The sequence below is a fragment of the Sapajus apella genome, unplaced genomic scaffold (assembly GCF_009761245.1).
Source record: "Sapajus apella isolate SASKATOON/1434 unplaced genomic scaffold, GSC_monkey_1.0 scaffold91, whole genome shotgun sequence".
NCBI lineage: Eukaryota > Metazoa > Chordata > Mammalia > Primates > Cebidae > Sapajus > Sapajus apella.
Window position 1 is genome coordinate 1,083,507 of NW_022437031.1, and position 21,376 is coordinate 1,104,882.

At 41.4% G+C, this 21,376-nt stretch overlaps 1 protein-coding gene across 17 annotated transcripts in view; it reads right to left on the reverse strand.

The window, feature by feature from the left end:
• ARHGEF9 (Cdc42 guanine nucleotide exchange factor 9) overlaps positions 1–21,376 on the reverse strand; it is a 179,438-nt gene that overhangs the window by 20,532 nt on the left and 137,530 nt on the right. For 13 of the 17 annotated variants that reach the window (XM_032255777.1, XM_032255782.1, XM_032255770.1 and 10 more), the window contains 3 exons: positions 17,826–18,058; positions 12,781–12,910; positions 4,245–4,376 (listed from right to left, as the gene is read on the reverse strand). In XM_032255777.1, the coding sequence (XP_032111668.1) occupies positions 4,245–4,376; positions 12,781–12,910; positions 17,826–18,058 (495 nt within the window). The remainder of the gene's footprint in view (positions 1–4,244; positions 4,377–12,780; positions 12,911–17,825; positions 18,059–21,376) is intronic. The other 4 variants (XM_032255780.1, XM_032255787.1, XM_032255781.1 and 1 more) reach the window with 1 other exon arrangement.

The window sequence follows — 21,376 nt, forward strand, 5'->3', positions numbered from 1 at the left end:
TTCTCTCTCTCTTTCTCTCACTCTCTCTCTCTGTCTCTGAAACAAGCTACAAGCTGCATAAGTTGTTTAAGCTGTTCTGAGTGGATCAGTCAATCCCAATTCCCAATGTACAAAACAGGCACATTTTTGCATAAGTGACTGGGAATTAAGGGAACCTTAAGAATTGGATGAGTAGTGGCTAGGTCACATGATCTTGGAGAAAGATCAGGGTTTCAATGTTTAGTATACTATCTTTGGCACATAATCATCTAGCCCATATTTGGGTACATCTAATGATGGGAATCTCACTACCTTATAAGGCTATTTGTTGGAGGTTGGGTAAGATGAGATTAATGAGTACCTACTAGGTGCCAGACACTCTATCAGGCATTTTATATGCATTGATTCCATTTAATCTTCACGATAATCCTGTAGAGTAGTTAGCACCACCATTTATAATTGATATAACGGAGGTACAAGAAGCAAAACGTCGCTTGCTTGAAATCATATGGTTAGTGAGTGCTGGAACCAGGATTTGAGCCCAGAATTGTCTGACTACAAACTTTACGCTTTATCCATTGTTCCGTACGACTTCCTTCTGCAAGGAAACTGTGGGAAAATCTGAAATGTAGGAGGATACTCTCTGTCCTGTGCAATCCTCCCATCAACTAAGTAAGTTACTGGCAAAATAGAAACTGAGTTTTATGGGATATGACTTGTTCTTAGAAAGCCAATGATGACCCCTGTGGCCACTATATCTCTTTCTAAATGTTCACAGGCTGTTTAATAATCAAGTACGGAATTTTGACAAGCTCAATGGTAATAATGACACAAATATTACCAATATGGAATCTGGAGCCAGCTTATCTAGATTTAATTCCTAGCTCTATCATTTATTAGCTATTTCACCTTGGGAAAATTATATAACTTACCTAGGTCTCACTTTACATATCCTTAACATGGAAATAATAATAGTACCTACCTCATAGGTTTGTTGTGAGGATTAAATTAATAAGTGTAAAGTTCTTAGAACAGAATCATAGAAGTATTCAATAATTGCTAGTTCATTAACATTTTATTGTCAATCTCTACTTTGCAGAATATGTTATTTTCTGTTTTGAAAACTGGTACATTTTCCTAATTATAGTCTTCTCATGGATCTCCTAGGGCCCATAATTCTGTCAAGATAACCTATGGTAATTCCACTGGGGACATCTTAGAATTATTTCAGTGCCCTGGAATGTATATATTTTTAAATTACATCATATTTAAATTCTGTTAGACTAGAGTCGCTATGAAAGTAGAGCTGGTTGGCACAGGAAGAGGGGCTCAATAAATACCGACAGCATGAAAGAATTCAGAGCAGTAAAATACTCTCTTACAACCTCAGATCCTTTGGGCTTCAATTCCCTTTGAATCAGGTTTATGCCTTCTTTTCCTTGATAGAGAAGGAATTTATATTCCTGTTATCAGTAAACCATCTGCCTCAAACAGGGGGTTGTCAGACTATGACTTCTTTTTTCTTCTTTATTTGAACATATCTTTTAAAATAATTAAAAATAGCATTTTTAAAAACTAACTTTGACTCATTCTAGAACTCATGAAACTATTTTGTCACTCCCGTTAAATATTATATGTAATATTATTATATTACATATTATCACATGTAAAATAATTTATATATTTATAATATATATTATAAAATTTAAAATATATAGTAAATATTTTAATAATTATTTTTATATAACTTATATATATTATTATTACATATTATCATATGTAAAATATTATATATTATTTAGCCACTTGCTAGGGGTCTTTGTTTCCTCCCTTTTAAATATGAGCTCATCAGATATTAATGTGGCCATATTTGATTATTTAGTATCCTTACCTCCTTTACTCCTGGTAAAAAGGATTACTGAAGTTTTGGGTATCCATTTAAATTGTGTGCCTGAGGTGAGTGAGGTGACAGCCTCACTTACCTTGGCCCAATCCAGGCAACCCCTTCCTTTCCTCCATGGATTCTCTTTGTCAAAGGAATTTTCACCTCCAGAAAGCCTAGTCCACTCCTCCCAGCTCCATCACAAGAAGAGAGTCTTTTGCAGTAATGGCAAAACGTCCCTAAACAACCCAGCAGACAAAATACCTTATCTTTTTGCATACCTTCTTTTGGCCCCATGATCATTTTTCCAAAGTTTATCCCTATTTGCTGAATGGAAAGGCTTATTGTAGATACCAGATGGAAATCTTCAAAACAAACATCAGGTAGTTTTAATGGCTTTTGAATAATTAGGTTGTAACTGCTTGTGTTCTGAGAAGCCAGTGTCAAGAACACCCAGGTATAGCAAGTTAGTAGCCTTTATAATCCAGACTCTTGGCTGGCTGTGTCTTTGGAAGAAGGCTTATGGTTCTTGCTAAAATAAGAAAGCTCCCTTCTGTGGGAAGCTATGACTGCTTCAAGGTTTCTCTTGTTTTCACCATCCCTGTTGTATGCTTCACCAACCCTGCCAGGTTGGCTGGTTTGAGTCCCCATCCCTGACTTGACTTCTAGTTTCTTCCTAATCATTGGTTCCCACTATCTGGCTTAGACTTGGATCATTACTCCATCTTGGTCTTCCACTGTCCCTTGGGTTCTGAGTTAAGCCCATTGTTTATCTTGTTTCTTCCCGTTTATTCCTAGCTTCTGACTCACCGTTTTGTGTTCTGGGTCTTGGTCTATCTCTTATCGCCACTGCTTTCTAGAGACTAGTTTCACATTTTAGTTAAAGTAACCCCAGCCTTGGCTAACACATGCCAAAATTAACAGGGTCTGGGGGTGCAGAACCATAAAATATGCCATTGTTCTGAGTGTAAACACCTTCGTGGGAAGAATAGGTACATTACTGTTGGTGACATAGCTGATATGCTGCGAATTTCCATGGCTGTCTAAATTAACCCTAAAAAATCCTACCTCCTAGTTTTATGAAAATCCTGAGAAGAGTTGGGGGAGCTAAAAAGATGCATTAATGTTTGGTTGGGTTTCAGATTAATGAAAGTTCTCCCTTTCAGGGCCAGCTCCATTCTGAGGTAGTTATTATCCCCATTAACTGACTGGCTATTGGTTCCAGAGTTGACCTTCAGAGCTTATCATCAAATATGGAAGCAGTCTGAACCTAAGCTCAGCATTTTTCCCCCTCATGCCACTGTCAAAAGCAAATGGATAAAGATTCAATACAAGATATGGTACATACAGGCACACACAAAGGACAGGGAGCTTAAAACAACTGTGTGGTTCATGTTCCAGCCCAGAAAAATATCAGTATTTACCCTGGTGTTTTGTGACTCAGCACTCCTTTTCAGAGGCATTCACTACTGGATGAGGTAGAGGACAAACAGACTGGATGATGGCAAAAGAGCCAAGGGTAGGATGGCGAATTTGCAAAGTAACTCTAAGCATTCTGATTTCCTTCTCCTTTTTCACTTTCCCTGGTCCCCAATTCTTCCCAGTCAGTCCTTGGAGCCAAAACTGGTCTGAACTCTCTACTCTGAGTGAGGAAGTAGGAGGAAAAGTGTCTCGTAAGGAGGAGTGACGCTTAGAACATATGCCACCCTTCTCAGCCTCACCAAGGAGAAGACTACAAGAAACCAACATCCACAGAGTTATCCAGGAGTCAGTGACTAGAGTAAGACCTCTCCTCAAATGGATTACAAAGAAGGAAGAATGGAGAAGAGCACGGTTGGGGGTTGTGGGAAACCAGTACACCTTGTATAGGAAACAGGTAGAGGCATGGGAAAAATTCCTGTATCACAAAGGTACCTACCTGTCGGGGCAAAAGCAGGTGGCTCCTTGTTGGTTCCCAGGGCAGAGAGGGGTCATATGGCCAGAGCCATTAGAGTGGAAATGAGAGAAAGTGCTCAGGGAAACTACTATTTACCAACTAAGATAGACATATTTCAATACTTTTAACAAATGGTGCAGACCAGCAGCTCTGGGTAGAAGAAAGTCAGAAGGAACACCACAAGGTCATGAGGGCAAAGGGTAAAAAAAAAAAAAAATACCAGGATAAAATGTACCAACTGCAGAGTTTTTCGCTGCCCATAAGCCAACCCTGCCTGTGACATTAGTGCCACATTAGTGTTCCCGATACAGAATTGCTGCCAATCTCCTGTCTGTTTTCCCCCCTCACTTTTTGCCCACTTTGTTGGGAGCTTGAGGATAATGAAGATGAGGGTCTGGTACCCCATTAGGTACCCATCTCCCTCAGGGAAGAAGGGGGCAGGGTTACCTTCTTGCAGAGGACCATCTGGTGGTCAAACAGGAAGAAGACCCGCTGTTGGTTGCGGCCGTAGGGCTGGTAGATCCAGGCCATCTCCCCAGTGTAGATCAGCTCCGAGCTCCTGTCTAGGATGTCCTCGCCCTGGGAAGGACATGCGATGATGAGAGGCAGCCAGGCAGAGGATGGCACCATCACCTTCCTGGAGGCACCCAAGGCTGGGCATAGACTGGGACAGGAAGAGGCCAGAAAGGCCCTGGTAGAGACAGAGGGAGACAGGGACTCCTGGGACTCCTGAAAAAGCTTTACAGCTCTCTAAGCTAGGAAGATCCATTTTCTTATTTACCCCAAGGCCAAATGTGCCCCACCACCCCAGGACTACTACAGCTTCTCTACATCAGTTATCCTCTGGTCTTAGAAGTACCAGCTTCTATAAGTTCTCTCTCTCCCTGTCTCTGTCTCTTTCTCTCTCTCCAGATAGATAGATAGATAGATAGATAGACAGATAAATAGATAGATATAGATAGATAATTAGATATAATTCTTCATCTCTCTTCTCTATAAATCTCTTTTTCTGTTCCAGTCTCTCAATCCCTGCTCTGGTCTCTCAGTCTCTAATACTTGAAGAATAGGCTTGAGTCTCACTGCTTCCCACATGAGTAGAAGGAAACAGGGGAGGACAAGAAGGAAGATGATAACAGAGGGAAAGAAAGAGAACCCACTCACCCTCTTACAATTGTTTTTCCTTCTTTCAGTTTACTGAAGTCTACTAATTAAATAAGAAACTTAACTGCCACATGCTTCCTTGGTCTGTTATCCAGAGAGCTTAGAATTACTTATCCTCCTTGCTACATAGAGTCGGACACAAAAAGGCACCAAGACACCTGACTCCTGGCTAATTCAATTCTACAGAGTTTCCAAGTCCTACCCGTTGTTTATGGCAACTCTGATAGGTCAGAAGTATGTTGTAGGTGTGTGTCAGATGTCAAGGTAGACCTGGCCTCTGTACTCAAGGAGCTTACATCTTCATGGAGGAGATAAATGCAGGTATGCTCAAAACTCATGAAACACAAGGTAAATCAACACCGAAGTCATGGGCACAGGGGTGTGTTCCAGGGCCTATGTGAAGATAGGGACAAAGAGTAGTGTCCCAAGACACAGAAGAATTAATATTTCCTGAGAACTTATATGGGTCAGACAATGTGCCAGATATTTTCAATCTATCTTATCTGAGCGTCACAATAGCCCTGGAAAGTAGATATTTTTGCTCCTATTTTACAGTTTGAGGTACAAAAAGATCAAGTGATAAGCCAAAGTTGCCCAACTAGTTAGCTACAGGTCCATGACCCAACTCCAGTCTCCACAGAGTATGCTCACTCTTTGCATTATATTATACTGTCTTTAGGGCAAAAAGGCATTGGAGAACCAGTTCCTTCCTCTCTCTCTAGGTGTCAGTTTTCCCAGATGTTAAATGAGGTGTATGAGGATGATCTTCATGGTCTCAGAGATGATACCTTGATGCTAAGATCTCAGCCTTACACTCAAAAGCTTCAAAGCAAGGTTAGAGATGGAGACCTTTACATCTCCCAGAAATAATCAGAGGAAAACACAGATCAGGCAGGGTAGTAGGCCAGAGAAAGGGGCATCTAGAAATGGTGTATTCGAGCACACTATTTTTTCCCCAGTCTAAAGGATGGGAAGGAAAGGGGGAACTCAGTAGAATATTTTCTAAAATAGAGCCCCTGCAAAAAGCTCAGAAATACTGCTTTAACTCTAGGATCTAGGCTTAGTCTCAATATTACCCAGGAACTAGGTAAACACTCCTTCTAGAGGGGCTGACATACTAGCACAGAACCTCTGGTGGCCTGGTACTGGGAAAGAAAGCCACCAGAGTTGGGGAGCAGTACAGCGATTTCCTGCTGGAGGTTTGGGAAGCTGAGAGTGGTTCCCACCCTGATTCAGGCTAGGAAGATGTGCTATAGTCCACTTTGAATATGTATGAAGTCAAAGAAAACCATAAATGAGAGCCAATACCATAAGAAGATGGCCAGAATGACTTTTAAATATACCATTTACTAAACATGGATGATACCACCAGGAGGGCTACTCAGTATTATTTGGTCCATCCACTCCACCAGCCAGGGGCATCTCAATTCTTTTTTTTTTTTTTTTTCTTTTTTTGAGACAGAGTCTCCCTGTATCGCCCAGGCTGGAATGCAGTGGCATGATCTCAGCTCACTGCAAACTCTGCCTCCTGGCTTCAAGTGATTCTTGTGTCTCTGCCTCCCAAGTAGCTGGGATTAGAGACATGCATGTGCCACCACGCCCAGCTAATTTTTATATTTTTAGTAGAGATAATGTTTTGCTATGTTGGCTAGGCTGGTCTCAAACTCCTGACCTCAAGCAATCCATCCACCTCAGCCTCCCAAAGTGCTGGGATTACGGGCATGGGCCACCATGCCCAGCCTCAATTCAATTTTAATTACTTGCAACATGTAACTCAACCAAGGAGAAAAAAAAATTAAAATAATATTCCACTATGCTCACCAAGCTGACTAACCTTGAGCAACACACGGTCTCTCTATAATCTAGTTGCCTCATCGTTAAAATGGGGATAACAACAGTACCCACTTCATTTGTGTGTTGTGAGGATTATTTAAATTAAAAAAAACATAAAGTGCTTAGAAGGTACACATCATACTATAAGCTCAACATAAGTGATAACTACCTTGACTATTACTATATGTCCTAGTTTCTTTTTTTTTTTAAATGTATTTTATTGCATTTTAGGTTTTGGGGTACATGTGAAGAACATGCAAGATTGTTGTATAGGCATATACATGGCAGTGTGGTTTGCTACCTTCTTCCCCATCACCTATATCTGGCATTTCTCTCCATGTGATCCCTCCCCAACTCCCCACCCCACACTGTCCCTCCCCTAGTTCCTCCCCACAGACCCCAGTGTGTGATGCTCCCCTCCTTGTGTCCATGTGTTCTCATTGTTCAACACCCACCTATGAGTGAGAACATGTGGTGTTTGATTTTCTGTTCTTGTGTCAGTTTGCTGAGAATGATGGTTTCCGGGTTCATCCATGTCCCTAGAAAGGACATGAACTCATCGTTTTTGATGGCTGCATAGTATTCCATGGTGTATATGTGCCACATTTTCCCTGTCCAGTCTATCACCGATGGGCATTTGGGTGTATGTCCTAGTTTCTATACCTATCTTTGTCTCTTATTAATGTAGCAACCCAGTAAGTGATGTTTTATTACTACCCCAAAACCAAAATCAGAGAAATTAAAAGTAATTTCTCCAAAGGGGCAGAACCTAGGTCAGAATCCCTCCAAAGCCTATGCTCTTATCCACCAAACCACATTAGAATGATAACCCCCCACCCATTCTCCTCCCACTCTCGCCAACCCAGGGGAACAAGCAGCTGCCATGGGAGATTTCTAAGGTGAGAATCTCTAAAGACCTGGGCTCTGAGTCCAATGCTGCTACCAACTTACTCTGGAGTTGGAAACTAGCCTAAACTCTTATAATCTGTTTTTTCATATGTAGAGTGGGAATATTAAAACAGTTTCCGTTTGACCCACTTCATATGGCTGCTTGAGAGCATCAAATGAGTTCATGGAAATGAGACAGCCCTCTCATTGTTTAGAGATCTCACCCTTGCTTCCTCTGCTCCACTTGTATCATACATCTCTTTGTCTTGCCCCAAAAAGTACAATTCTTTCCCAACATTCCCAACCGTGGGCCTTCAGTTCTGTTTACTTCCTCCAGGATTTTGCTCACACTGTCCCCTCTGCTGGGAATATATTTGCCCCCACTACATGTCCAAGGCTACATCTCATTGATCTCAATATCCTCATTGCCCAGCATAGGGCCTGGCTTATGAGGGGAAATGCTCAAAACATGAGTCTCCTAATTTCACATATTTGCTCAAAATCCCTCCAGTGGCCCCCATCTCATTCAAACTAACAATCAGTCTTATGAAGACAGGATCTGACCTCCAGTCACCTCCCTAACCTCATTTGCTCCCACTCTCTCCCTCCCTTACTCTACTCTGCCCACACCGGCTTCCATGTTGTTCCTTTAGCACACACTCTCATATTTCAGGAACTTTGTGTTTCTTCTTCCCCCTTTCTGGAATTTTGTGCCCCAAGAAAGCCACATGGTTTGCTCCTTCCTCTCCTACAGGTCTGTTCTCAGCTGTTACTTCCACAGGTAGTACCCCCATTACTCCCTAACTTGTTATCCTACATTATTTTTCTTCAGAGGCTCATCCACCTGATAATGTATTATATGTTTGTTTGTTGCCTCTTTTCCCCACTGGAATATAAATCAATGAGAGTAGAAACTTTGTCCTGTTCACTGATGTATTTATAGAACCTAGAATGAGGTCTGATACAAAGTACTTGGTATTTAAGTACTCAATAAATACTGTTTGACAAATAAATCAATAGGTGTGGAATGAACAGCCAAAAACTACTCAAAGCTTTCCTGCCAGCGTATCCACCTTCCTTCCTTGGGGTCAAAGCCTGAGAGGAGAGGCCTCACCCCATTCTAATTCTAATTCACCCAATTACGCTTGATTTCACCCCATTCTAATTATAGGCCAATTGATGTGGGGCTGTAATCTGAGCAGATCCTGGGAAAGGACAAAGGAAATGTCACACTTTTTAACTAGTTTATTTTCAATGCTGCCTACTGACAGGTAGGCACAAATCCATCCAGCCCTACATTTGATCTTTTGGTCCCAGGAGTATGCCTCATCAAGCCACCTTAGCTTTTAAACAGATGCTTTTGCTACCTTCTTCATGCTGGGTTTTCTTGTTTCCTCCAACTTCTTTGGATTCAATCATCAAATAGTAAACTTGAATAGGTCCTTGGGTATTACACAACCAGGCTGGTAGGAGAAGGTGCCACAAGGAGGAAATCACAACCACACACAATCAAGCTCCCAAACATGAACTGCGTACTTAAGTTCCTGCTACAAATTTCCAGAAAAAAAAAAAAAAAAAGATTAAAAAGAAGCTGCCCGGGATATGTTATCTTTCCCTTCTTTTCAAATGGATTAAATGAGTGTGCAAGGTGGCAAAGTGACAGCTCAATCAAACCTCAGCATCACAGAAATTAGAAATAGAAATTTCCCAAAAACTGTAGTCCCTTGGAATAGATTATTCTCCCTGCTGCTCCTGCATACTGCTCTAATGCATTGATTACTACTTAGAGAGATGACTGACACTTTTACTCATCCATTTGTTTTTCAGGAGTCAAGGGGGTTGGGATAAAAGGAGGGGTATTTCAGGAACTCTAGTCCCCACAGAATGGCAGAGGGCAGGGATAATAACCAGAATTGGGCAAAGAAACCAAAGATGTTCATGGAATAAGCTAAGAGAAGGGTCAGGCCTTGATATAATGCAAGGCTTCCCGCTCTCTAGCCAGACATTGATTTATTGAGTAGACAGTAATTGCCTGCTTGCTACCCTCCAAATTCCTCTTCAAGGGAAATTAAGCTCTGAAGGTTTCCCCTATGACTCCTCTTTTTCATTTGACAAATGAAGTTGAAATTGTCGTGCAGATGCTTTTGACAGCCATTCTGTTTATTCAAACATCTGGGAGGCAAGAGGGTGGCAGAGACAGCAAAATATGGCTTTTTTTTCTTTTTTTTTGATTTGTATGGTCTGTTCACAGCAGTCCTTGGCAATCTGGCAGAATATCTCTCCCTACCTAGTCAACTTCTTGGGCAGGTAAAATGCACAAAAAACCTATATTAGGGAACCTGTGAAACTGGGCTACCAATCGTAATAATCATCAAGCCATGGAATATCCATGTCTTACTGCTTTCCTGTTGAGACTCCCCAGCACTCACCCACTGCCTGACTGGGATTTGGATGACCTCCCCAAGGTAGTCTCACTACCTTATTTAGATATAGACTTTTTATTACATACAAAAAGCAAGTCACTGCAGTATCACAAATAATAGCAATTGGGCAGAGACAGGCAGAAGGCTGAAGGAATATGTTGTACATTACTGAAAACACCACCACACAAGGAATCAGGAGACTAGATTCAAGTTCCAGCTTCGTCACTGACTTGCTGTGTGGCCTTGGTAGGAAATAAGCCTCTCTCTGCTTCTCTGTCTTCCACCATCATTGCAAGGTGCTTTGAGGGTAAGTGTGTGAGAGTATGTGTTTATGTGCATATGTGCATGTGTCTACACACAAGAATCATCAGGGTTGTAGGGGGAGTCCTCTAAGAGCCTTGGTGACTCTGATAATCTAGAAGTCGTTAAGATACATATGGCAAATATGACAGAAACTTTAGGTTTGGCCTCTAAAATATATCCATTAGGCTTTACTAGAGAAAAGACTTCCTAGAGGACAACTTCTCTGGAACTGTCAAGTTCCACAGTGACCTGAGAGTCTGAGAAGATGACCATGAAGAAATTTTCTTCTTACAAATTGCTATAGACTGAATGTTTGTATCCCCATAAAACTCACATGTTGAGAAACATAATCCCTATTGTGATGGTATTTGAAAATGAGGCCTTGGGGGATTATGGTCATGAGAATGAAGCTGTCATGAATTAAATGGGATCAGCATTCCCTAAAAGAGACCCCAAAGAGTTCTCTCATCCCTTCTGCCATGTGAGGTTGCAATGAGAAGACAACAGTCTATGAAGAGGGCCCTCACCAGATACTGTATCTACTGGTTCCTTGATATTGGACTTCCCAGCTTCCACAACCATAAATTTCTGTTGTTTATAAGCCACCCAGTCTATGGTGTTTTGTTATAACAACCTGAATGAAGATGTCAATTTAGATAAAGAAAGCCTTCACTAAACAGGAAGGTACACAGGATGTGTGGGCTTAGATGAGATGAGAGTACCAATCAATCAGGCTAACAAAGGAGGCAGAAACTGTTAGAACTGTGTTTTGTGGCCCCACCCAAACATGCAGGAAATTCCTTCTGAGATGCTAAGTCTTTAAATCATAGCTCAGTGTTGTTGAGTTTGGTGTTACTGAAGTTTCCTGGGTAGGCCAGGGAATTTCATGCTACTTTTGGTTCCCCATGGCTCCTGCTCCAAGGACTGATGTCTCAGAGCACACAGGGGAATTGCAAGGTCTTCTAGGCATTGGGAAGTTGGGGAGATGCTCCAGAGAATAGGAAGACAAATGCTTCTGGGCACCTTCTCTTATAAAAAAACTCTGCCAACGAGAGAATAAGGCCAGCTAATCCACCATAATTTTAGAGTGTGTTAGAGTTGATGGGCTTGCTAGAAGTCATTTGGTCCAGCTCTTTGCCTCTAATCAGGCAACTGGCCAAAGCAAGGCCAACACAAGAAAAAAAAGACCCACAATTTTCTAGTAAGTCTGGCCCAGTGCTGGCTTCTGCTTAAGAGAATGAGGGTCTCTTCATCTAGACAAATTCCTTTCTCTGCAAATCAAAATATCCTTGCTGTTCTACTTATATGGTAACATTATCCTTCAAATATGACCCAAAAGGATGTCAGCTAATCACAATTGTGGTCTTTTTCAGCTGTCTACTTTAAGGTAGGACAGAGGCAGCAGAATAAAAGGAAGATGATTTTTTTTTTTCTGGACCTTGGTTAAGCAGCTGTTTGTGAGGACAATGCTTGGTTCTGTTGGAATGAGCTAAAAATACATTAAATATTAAGAGAGATACTACCTCTTAATCACTGAAGATGACACTTGAGTTGAGGCCAGTGGAATAGGGAGTGGGCTCTACCTCTATACTGTGACCACAAGGCTTAAGATTGTTAAACCCTCCCTAGTAGCATGTCCAGCCTCTCCCATCTTGGTTATTTCAGCCAGCAGACTATCAGATTGCACGGCCTAGGCCTGTGAGACAAACGTGAAATGTCATTACTCCTGGTTCTCTTGGTGGGCATCTAGGAAGAGAAGATTTTCAAGACTTTAGCTTTTTAAGGCCTTCTGAATTCAGAGAAGTCATGGCTGTCTGCAATGAAATGGAAGGCTGCCAAGGGTTATTTTAAAAACAGATGATAAAACTGGATTTGGCAGGGATGATGGTTGTGGCCTAGAGTTTACAGGCCTAATAGAGAGACCTAATAGATGTGTCAGGGTGAGGTAATATCGATAAAAAAAACAGTATGTGGGCTGTCCTGCATGGCTGGGAACAAGAGAACCAATCTCATATTCTGTGTCTGGAAGTAAATTAGTATATACTACTTCTTATCTAAGTGTGAATCTATTGGTCATAAATCCAGAAAGAGCTTTGAAAGGTTACTGAGTCAACCCAATTATTCCCTGGCAATACCTAAAGAAATGGACTTTTCTTTTCTTAATGAGGTATCATCACAAAAATTTCTCCAATCTTCTTAAAATGTTATTCAAGTATCCAACACCTCTCATTAGCAGGAAATTTTACCTTGAGTCTAATCTAAATCCTTCCTGTTGCTCTTCAAATCCAATTCCTCTTCACCTATCCTTGGCTAAGGTGGGAAGCTTTTGCCAAGCTATTCAGATTCCCCAATACCCTGGTTGGCAAGTTTCCTACCTCCCAGTCTAGGACAGAAGCCTGCCACTGAGCAATCTTGTCAATATTCTCTAAACGCCGCTTGCGTTCGTTGATCTGTTGAGTCACATTTCTCATGACAGCCAAAGCAGCTGCCACATATCTGTAGTCACTGTGAAAACACAAGAGTACAAGTTGAATGAACCAATGTGCCAGGGAACCAATGTGCTAGGTACCAATCTTAACATCCACTCTCCTCTACTTCCTTAGTAACAGAGTGATGATTTTCAGATGGGAACCCACACAGCCTAGAGTAAAAGACTAAACTTCCTACCCTTTGTTTCAGCAGAAATGACTGTGCAAGTAAGTTTTGTACATTGATATGTAAATAGATGTGTTTTGTAGTGTAAGAATTAAAGAAAAAGGAGGGAAACACGAAGGATGGCTTTTCAGTCAATAGGGACAGGTTTATTTTGAATAAACCTGAGAGGGGCAGTTGGCCAAGTTAGGTCAGAGCCATACTCTTACAGACTAAGAGTTTTTAAGGATTCAGGGTGGGAGAGCTTATTAGAAGCTTGGACTACTTCTGTGTGTCTCTTTGTATTTATATGGGAGGGACAGTTTTGTGTCTGTTCCCATACATTTTTCTGCAGCTGTAGGAATATCCTGAGTCTGCTTTTAGCTTCCCTATCTTAGAGCACCTGAAGGGAAAGGAATATGCTTATTAAGGCCCACTGTTTTACTGGGGCCCACTGTATGAGGCTAATTGTCTCTTGGCAGTTATCCAAGAGACTTTTCCCCAACCTCCTGTGTCTGAGCTGTCATATCTGTGTTTTACTGTCTGCTCCTTCTGGCTGCTTATAGTTAGAAAATAAATGATTTCCTTGAAATGCATGAGACTAGAAAGGGAGCTGGAACTTAAAGTGGCGGTGTTTGTCTAAGATGATGGTCCTCCTGTTCTATCTATCAGTTAGGTCTTCAGGGAAATCACCTTTAAGGAAGAGAGCATACCCTTCTTTAGCCAATCCTGATGCTTGGAATGTGGATATAATGGCCGAACCTTTGGTAGCCATCTTGGACCATAAGGACAAGGCTATTACCCTAGGTATAGGATAGCAGTTAGCTGTAGGGCGCTCATGTTTCTGATGACCATGGGGCCATCATACCAGCCATAAACCTCATAATACATACTTCTTTCACATGAGAGAGAAATGGATCGCTATTTTTTTTTAACATCACTTTTTTTGTGTCCTATCTGATACAGCCAGCCAAGGACCAAGAAGGGAGCCTCACACATGATGCAGCATAGACCACCTTACTATCTCTTCCACCATCTAATTCTAGGGAGCTTCTTCCCAAAATCACTGTGAAATAACATCCTCACCTTTCCTTTTGCACAATATAGAAACAGAATGTAGCATAGTGGTTAAGAACACAGAGTCTGAAGCCAGACTTTGTGGGCTCAAATGCATTTTTCTTCATTGACTACCAGTGTGGCCTTTGGCAAGTCTCACTCCCTCTCTCAATGACTCAATTTCCTCATCTGTAAAATGGGGAAAAGTATAGTTTATTGAAGGTTTCAAAAATTAAACACAATCATCTACGTAAGCTATTTTACTCTTGGCACATAAAAAATGTTAGCAGTATTATTATTATGAATCAAACATTTCTGTAATAGAGACATAACATGGGATGCCTCTTAAAACCCCCAGTCTCAGAAGTGTAACCCTTGGCCTCACTTCCTGGGACTCTGGAGAGCAGACGTCCTGAGAGTTACACATCCTGTTCAGTTTTTTTCTGCTGTTCTTTTCTGATTTCCATTTGAATGGCTCTTGGGAAAGGCAGATTGATAGTGAGATCTCAGCTATTCATTGGGGGTAAATGAACTGAGAAGACAAGAGGATGTATTACAGTTCAGTGTTAATACCTTTCCTTAGAGAAACTGAAAATAGCTTTGGTCACTAATCTACTTAATGTCTCAGTACCATTTTTTTAAAAAAAAGAAGGAGAAAAGAAATATGCGCAACAACCACCTTTTTTTTAAGACACTGAAGAATGGGTCGTTGGACCAAAGAAAGGCATAGGAAAGGAACCTCTAATTGCCAGGGCACATCCTATGTAGTACCTACCTCCTCTTAGCTCACATCCATCACTCCAATCTGTGCTCTGCACACCTGTCAGAGCCATGGCTCTCAAACAATATTACATTATCACTTCCAGTGAAAGGCTTTCACTATACTTCCTAACCAGTCTATATTTTACGTCTGAGCTATCTGTGTTTTACTGTCTGCTCTTTCTGGCTGCTTGTAGTTAGAAAATAAGTGATTTCATTGAAATGTCTCAAGAGTATATGTTAGAAAAGTCTTCTTTATTCTGAGCCTCAATGAATATTAGCTATTACCAGTTTTTCTTCTGGATCCCACTGCTGACTCATATTGAGCTTATGGCCAACTAACCCTTCCTAAGTCTCTTCAAAACACACTCTAGAAGCTGTATCTCTCAGTCTGTCCTTGAGTTATTTATTTCTTATCTTAGACCCAATGGAAACAATCTACATTTGGCTCTGTTACATTTCATTCTTTTACAGTTAGTTGCTCCAATGTATGGGGGATCTTTTGGGCTCTGCGACATCACCAAAGTTTCTCCTTGGTAAGATCTGAGCCTGACATTTAGAAGGAGGTAGGGTGAAGACAAAAGGGAAGATTGCAGCACAGAAGCTGCTAACATAAGTAAGTGTTCCTGCTCTTTGGACCCATTTTATGTTCCCTGTACCTTTTCTTTCTCTGATTTAAGGACATCAGTGCTTTAAGCCACTTTCTGTGAAGTAAAGCACAGAGCTGTACTATCCAACATGGTAGCTACTAGCCATATTTAATTAAAATTAAGTAAAACTTAAAATTTAGTTCCTCATTTGAACTAGCTATATTTCCTAGTACTTCACCAGCCACATGTGGTCGGTGATTACTATATTGAACAACACAAATATAGACAATTTGCATTGTTGCAGAAAGTTCTACTGGGCAGTCCTGGCATGAGAATGTTCATTTCCTCTACACCAAGACTACCCAGTCATGGATTCCTCACTGCCACTGTCCCATACTGCCTATTTTTGCCATCTTTAGCGGGCTGCCTTTATCAAAATGGCTAGAGGGGGAATGTGCCATCTCTAACCTGCCCTGCTAGTTTTAGCAGTGGGTGAGAGAAGAAAGGAATAGGCGGCTAACCCTGGTCAAAGACCTCAGATGAAGTCTGGGCCCAGCCTCTTATTGGGGAGAATAATAGAACAAATATTTTCTACTTCCAGACATGTCAGCTAGTCTCCCTCTTACATGCAGCCTTCATTCTCGTTAACCTAAGGAAGGTAGGGTAGGGAAAGTATGTCAATCATCTGTAAGCAAAGTCAGTATTCTTCTCTATTTATCATTCTTCATCTAATCTTCTCCCTCAGAGGCAATTCTGACTGCCTGTATTTCAGGCCTACCTATCTGAACACTTATCTTACTAAGCTTCCAAGCTGGCATCAGCCTTTAATTGCCTTCAAATCCAAGCTACTCTTGACATGCATGGCAGAAGCCATCATCTTTTTTTTTAAATACGTATTTTATTGCATTTTAGGTTTTGGGGTGCATGTGAAGAACATGCAAGATTGTTGCGTAGGTACATACATGGTAATGTGGTTTGCTGCCTTCCTCCCCATCACCTATATCTGACATTTCTCCACATGCTATCCCTCCCTAACTCCCCACCCCCCACCGTCCCTCCCCTAGATCCCCGCTACAGACCCCAGTGTGTGATGCTCCCCTCCTTGTGTCCATGTGTTCTCATTGTTCAGCACCCACCTATGAGTGAGAACATGTGGTGTTTGATTTTCTGTTCTTGTGTCAGTTTGCTGAGAATGATGGTTTCCAGGTTTATCCATGTCCCTAGAAAGGACATGAACTCATCGTTTTTTATGGCTGCATAGTATTCCATGGTGGATATGTGCCACATTTTCCCTGTCCAGTCTATCATCGATGGGCTTTTGGATTGGTTCCACATCTTTGCTATTGTAAACAGTGCTGCAATTAACATTCGTGTGCATGTGTCCTTATAATAGAACGACTTATAATCCTTTGGATATATACCCAGTAATGGAATTGTTGGGTCAAATGGAATTTCTATTTCTAGGTCCTGGAGGAATCGCCACACTGTCTTTCACAATGGTTGAACTAATTTACACTCCCACCAACAGTGTAAAAGTGTTCCTATTCTTAATACAGATTTCTGAGACATACCAGAAGGGGCTGTCCATGTCGTGGGGCTTGTGCTGGGCCCAACAAGTCACTCTGAGGAAGGGCAGAAATTGATGTAGCCTGCCACTGCCTGAGCTACCTTACTGTCACTCTGGAGTGCAAGGGGTGGGAGGAGAGGGGATCAGGGACCTAGATGGCAAAAGGGCTTTGAAGCAGTAGTTTTAGTCACAAGGTGAAAATGGACAGAAACAGCAAAGTCCAGGCATATATCCTTTTTGGTGCCCACCAAGCCCCCAGAAAGCTCTGATTTTGTTTTGGCTTAAGAAACTAACATAGCTTTGAGCTGTGCTTAAAACCTTTTTTTCTGGAACTCTTACTATGAATTATGCCATATATAATATACTTAGTGAATATTATCAGTCCACAAGTATGATTTAGCTCCACTGCTTGGTCTACTTGAGATTTTCAGACCTAGATGCATTAGGCCTTGGGTGTGGGTCAGTTGGTTTGGTTTACATCAAGCATGTGGGCTAATGTTTGGGTTTATTTTTGAATTGATGTTACTTCTCTAACAAATCATATCTTATATGCTTTAGTGGTTCTGGATCCCTAAGCAGATTTCAGATTTTAACCCAAACATAGTGGTACTGGACCCTCCTTTTGAGTGAGTAACAAAGCCAGTGATAGCTCTGCCTTCTGAACACTGTTGGCTATGAGGCAATCAAGAATGTATCATCCTATTTTGTAGATAAGTTAACAGAAGTTCAGAAAAATGCAAAAGGACATGTATTCTCAATGAGGACCAACAGATGGAGGAAGTTCCCTCATTCACTCCTGCGTCCCTTGATCCCTTACCTGTGGTCTTGGGCAGTATACTTTAGGAGCTCAGCCAACTGTAAGGGATACTTGCAGATCTTCTGCACTGGAGTCAAAAGGAAACCATCGATAGCAATGTCAATCATCTGCTGCAACAGGCGGCAGGCCTCAAAGAAGTGCTGGTAGCGACTGTCCTTCATCAGCTTGGAGAGCTCCATGCAAGCATCCAGGTGGTTGTTACAATACTCAGAGTATATCCAGAATCCATCTTGCTGTGGGCAAAGAAAAAAGGGAAAGAAAAAGGCTACCAAAAACCCCAAAAGAAGTCTTGAAGTAACGGAAAGACAGATCATATTCTTAGGCAGAAATATTAAAATGATAATGAAGTCAATTATTCTCAAATCGATTCATAATAAAATATCAGAAAGTTATTCAGTAACAAGATAAACTGACTATAAAGTTCTTATAGAAAAATGAATAAAGAGCAACAGTAGGGACATTCTCTAAAAGAAGAGTAATGAGGGGACATTGGCCCTGACAAGAGTAAAACACAGCATGGCAATGAAACTGTGTGAATGGATCAAAAAAAGAGAGAGATCAGTGACTCTACTTCTGGCAATGACAGACTCAGGTGTTGTAGACAGACTCTGCCACTGAGAATAGCTGGAAAAGCTAAAAAAGAAATAAAATAAATCACTATCTGTTTGAAGGAATCACATCATCCAGAGCCTGATATTATCTCCATAAAATGTCCCTAAGGAAATGTATTGTGATGAAGTGTTCAGAGGTAAGGAATCTAAGATGTATTCAAGTTAAACACTAAAGGCTGGGAAAAAATGTATGAGTATGTGTATATGTATGAATAAATATGTATATGGAGAGGGGAAGAGATGAGAGTCAGGAGAGAGAAGGAGAGCACACTCAAATGATAAAACAAAATGGTGAAGTGTTAACGACAAGTGAATCTCGGTATTTTTGGTATGGTTCTTATTTTTCAACCTTTCCATAAGTTTGAAATTATTTCCAAGTAAAGTGTTAAAAAAATCTATAATTTTTATTACATAATGATAAGTACTTAATAAAAGATAACATGATACATTAGAGTAGAAAATATTTATAAAACCCAAGAGAAACAATAGGCAGTAAAAACCGATCAACAAAGTATCAAGATGCAGTTATTACATAAAGAGTTGAAAAACAAGCAAAATAGAACACACACAAAAAATAATATACCATGATCAGGTGGGGCTTATCTCAATCTAATTCACCGCATTAACAGATTAAAGGAGAAAAATTACATGATTGTTTCAATAATGCAGAATCAGCGTTTGAAAAATTAAATTTATGATAAAGACATCAGCAAACTAGAAATAGAAAGAAATTACCACAATATAATAAAGGGCACTCATGAAAAACCCTAAGCTAATTACTTGGTAAAATATTGAATTCTTGCCCCTAAGATCAGGAACAAGACAAAGATGCCTGTTCTCACCATTTCTAGTTAACACTGTACTGTGTATCCTGACCAGAGAATTAAGAAACAAAAAGAAATAGACAGAATATAGACTGAAAAAGAAGAAATAAAACTGTCTTTTTTCAGAGATGGCATAACTGTATATGCATAAAATCCTAAGAAATCTACAAGAAAAAATACTGGAACCAATTAGTGAATTCGGTAATGTGTCAGGACACAAAGTCAATGTATAAAAATCAACTGTGTTTCTGTGTAATAGCAACAGACTATAGGAAATTGAAAATGTAAAATACCATTTATAGGCCTGGCGGTGGCTAAAGCCTGTAATCCCAGCACTTTGGGAGGCCGAGGTGGGCGGATCATGAGGTCAAGAGATCGAGACCATGGTGAAACCCCATCTCTACTAAAAAATACAAAAAAATTTTGTTGGGCCTGGTTGCGCACACCTGTGGTCCTACTACTCAGGAGGCTGAGGCAAGATAATTGCTTGAACCTGGGAAGTGGAGGTTACAGTGAGCTGAGATAGTACCACTGCACTCCAGCCTCCAGCCTGGCGCCTGGCAACAGAGCGAGACTCTGTTTCCCAAAAAAAAAAAAAAAACATTTATAATAGCAGCCAAAAAAATGTTAAATACTTAGAAATCAACTTTTAGGAGAGGATGCCAGTAAGATGGCAAAGTAGGAAATATCCTTCCTCTTCTCAGCAAAGAACAACAGTTTGGTAGCTATCCATGAACCAAAAATAATTCTTGAAGTGCTTAGGAGTCCACTTAAGAAGACACAGCAATATAGTGAAAAAAAAAATCAGAAAACAAATACATGAAAAGAGTAGGAAAAACAGTTTAATTTTGCCTGCATCACCCCATCCCCATTGCTGGTACTGCTCAGTATGGAAAGGAAACTCCCTGGATCTTGTGTCCTACACACAGGGAAAAGGAGAGTGGAGTATACAACCAGCTTCCCCAGCTTTATGGGACACTGCCCACATGACCAGCTTCAGTTTCATCCCACCCAGATCTCTGAGAAGACGGATATAGCCTAGATGTCTGGAGGCAGCAAAGAGCAAAGAATAGAGACCAGTTCTAACAGTAGCAGCAAAGTAGCAGGAGTCACAGTGATCTTCAGTGGCCTGCTTGTCACAGGGCCCCAATAGGCCTTGCTGTCAAAGACCTCAACAGCCCTCATAGCCACTGGGTACCTTCTGTAGATTTTACTTCTCGGGATCCTTCAGTGTTCACAGTCACAGACCGCAGCAGCTTTTTCTGCAGAGGACCCTAGCAGCTTTCACTGCTGAGAGAACCAACTGCTAGTATAGTAACAGCAAACGCCCTGCAGCCTATACTGCTAAGGGCCCATGGGTTGTGTTTTTCTTCCTTCTCAGTTTTAGGAGAAAAAAAAATGTGCTTGAGTCATGACTCTTCTTCTTCTAACTTCCTGGAGCCACCAAGAGCTGCCCGACTGCTGCTATAGTTGCTATATAGCCCAGTGGAAAGGGGTGATGCAGGCCAACATCCTTCATATTTGCCAGATCCCTGATCTTCCAGTGCATTCCCTCCCCATGCCCAAAATTGCCTGAGCTACTTCTATCACAGGTGCCTTGGCCAAGGGACTCAGCACAGGAACCTTTGCATTTTCTAGGTACTTAAGCCATTACTGGGCTGGAGCATCTAAGGAGGCGGTAGCTGGGATGGCTCCAGCTACCGCCTCCTTGGATGCTTTGGCCCAATGACCCAGCACAGCTACTGTGCATGTACCTACAAATGGCCCTAGAGTACCAAACTGGGGGTTCCAGTCTCACTACCACGTGTTACGAAAGCTGACCCATGCAGACAGGCTATCACACACTGCCAGACCTGTGCGCACATAAGCAGCTGGCCATGCCTCTGGTGTCTTACCTCATCACCACACTTGCACCCATAGCTGGCCCCTGTAGCCGTAAACACATGGACACCTCCAGCTCAGACCTGCAGCTGCTCATACACAGACAGCCTGGCTAACCCCTTTAATCATGTAGATATAAGATAGCCAGACCCCATAACTACTTGTATACCCACAATTTGCCCTAAACACGACTAGTGACCCAAGTCCTTGCTACCCAGCATAGGTCCACAGCTGG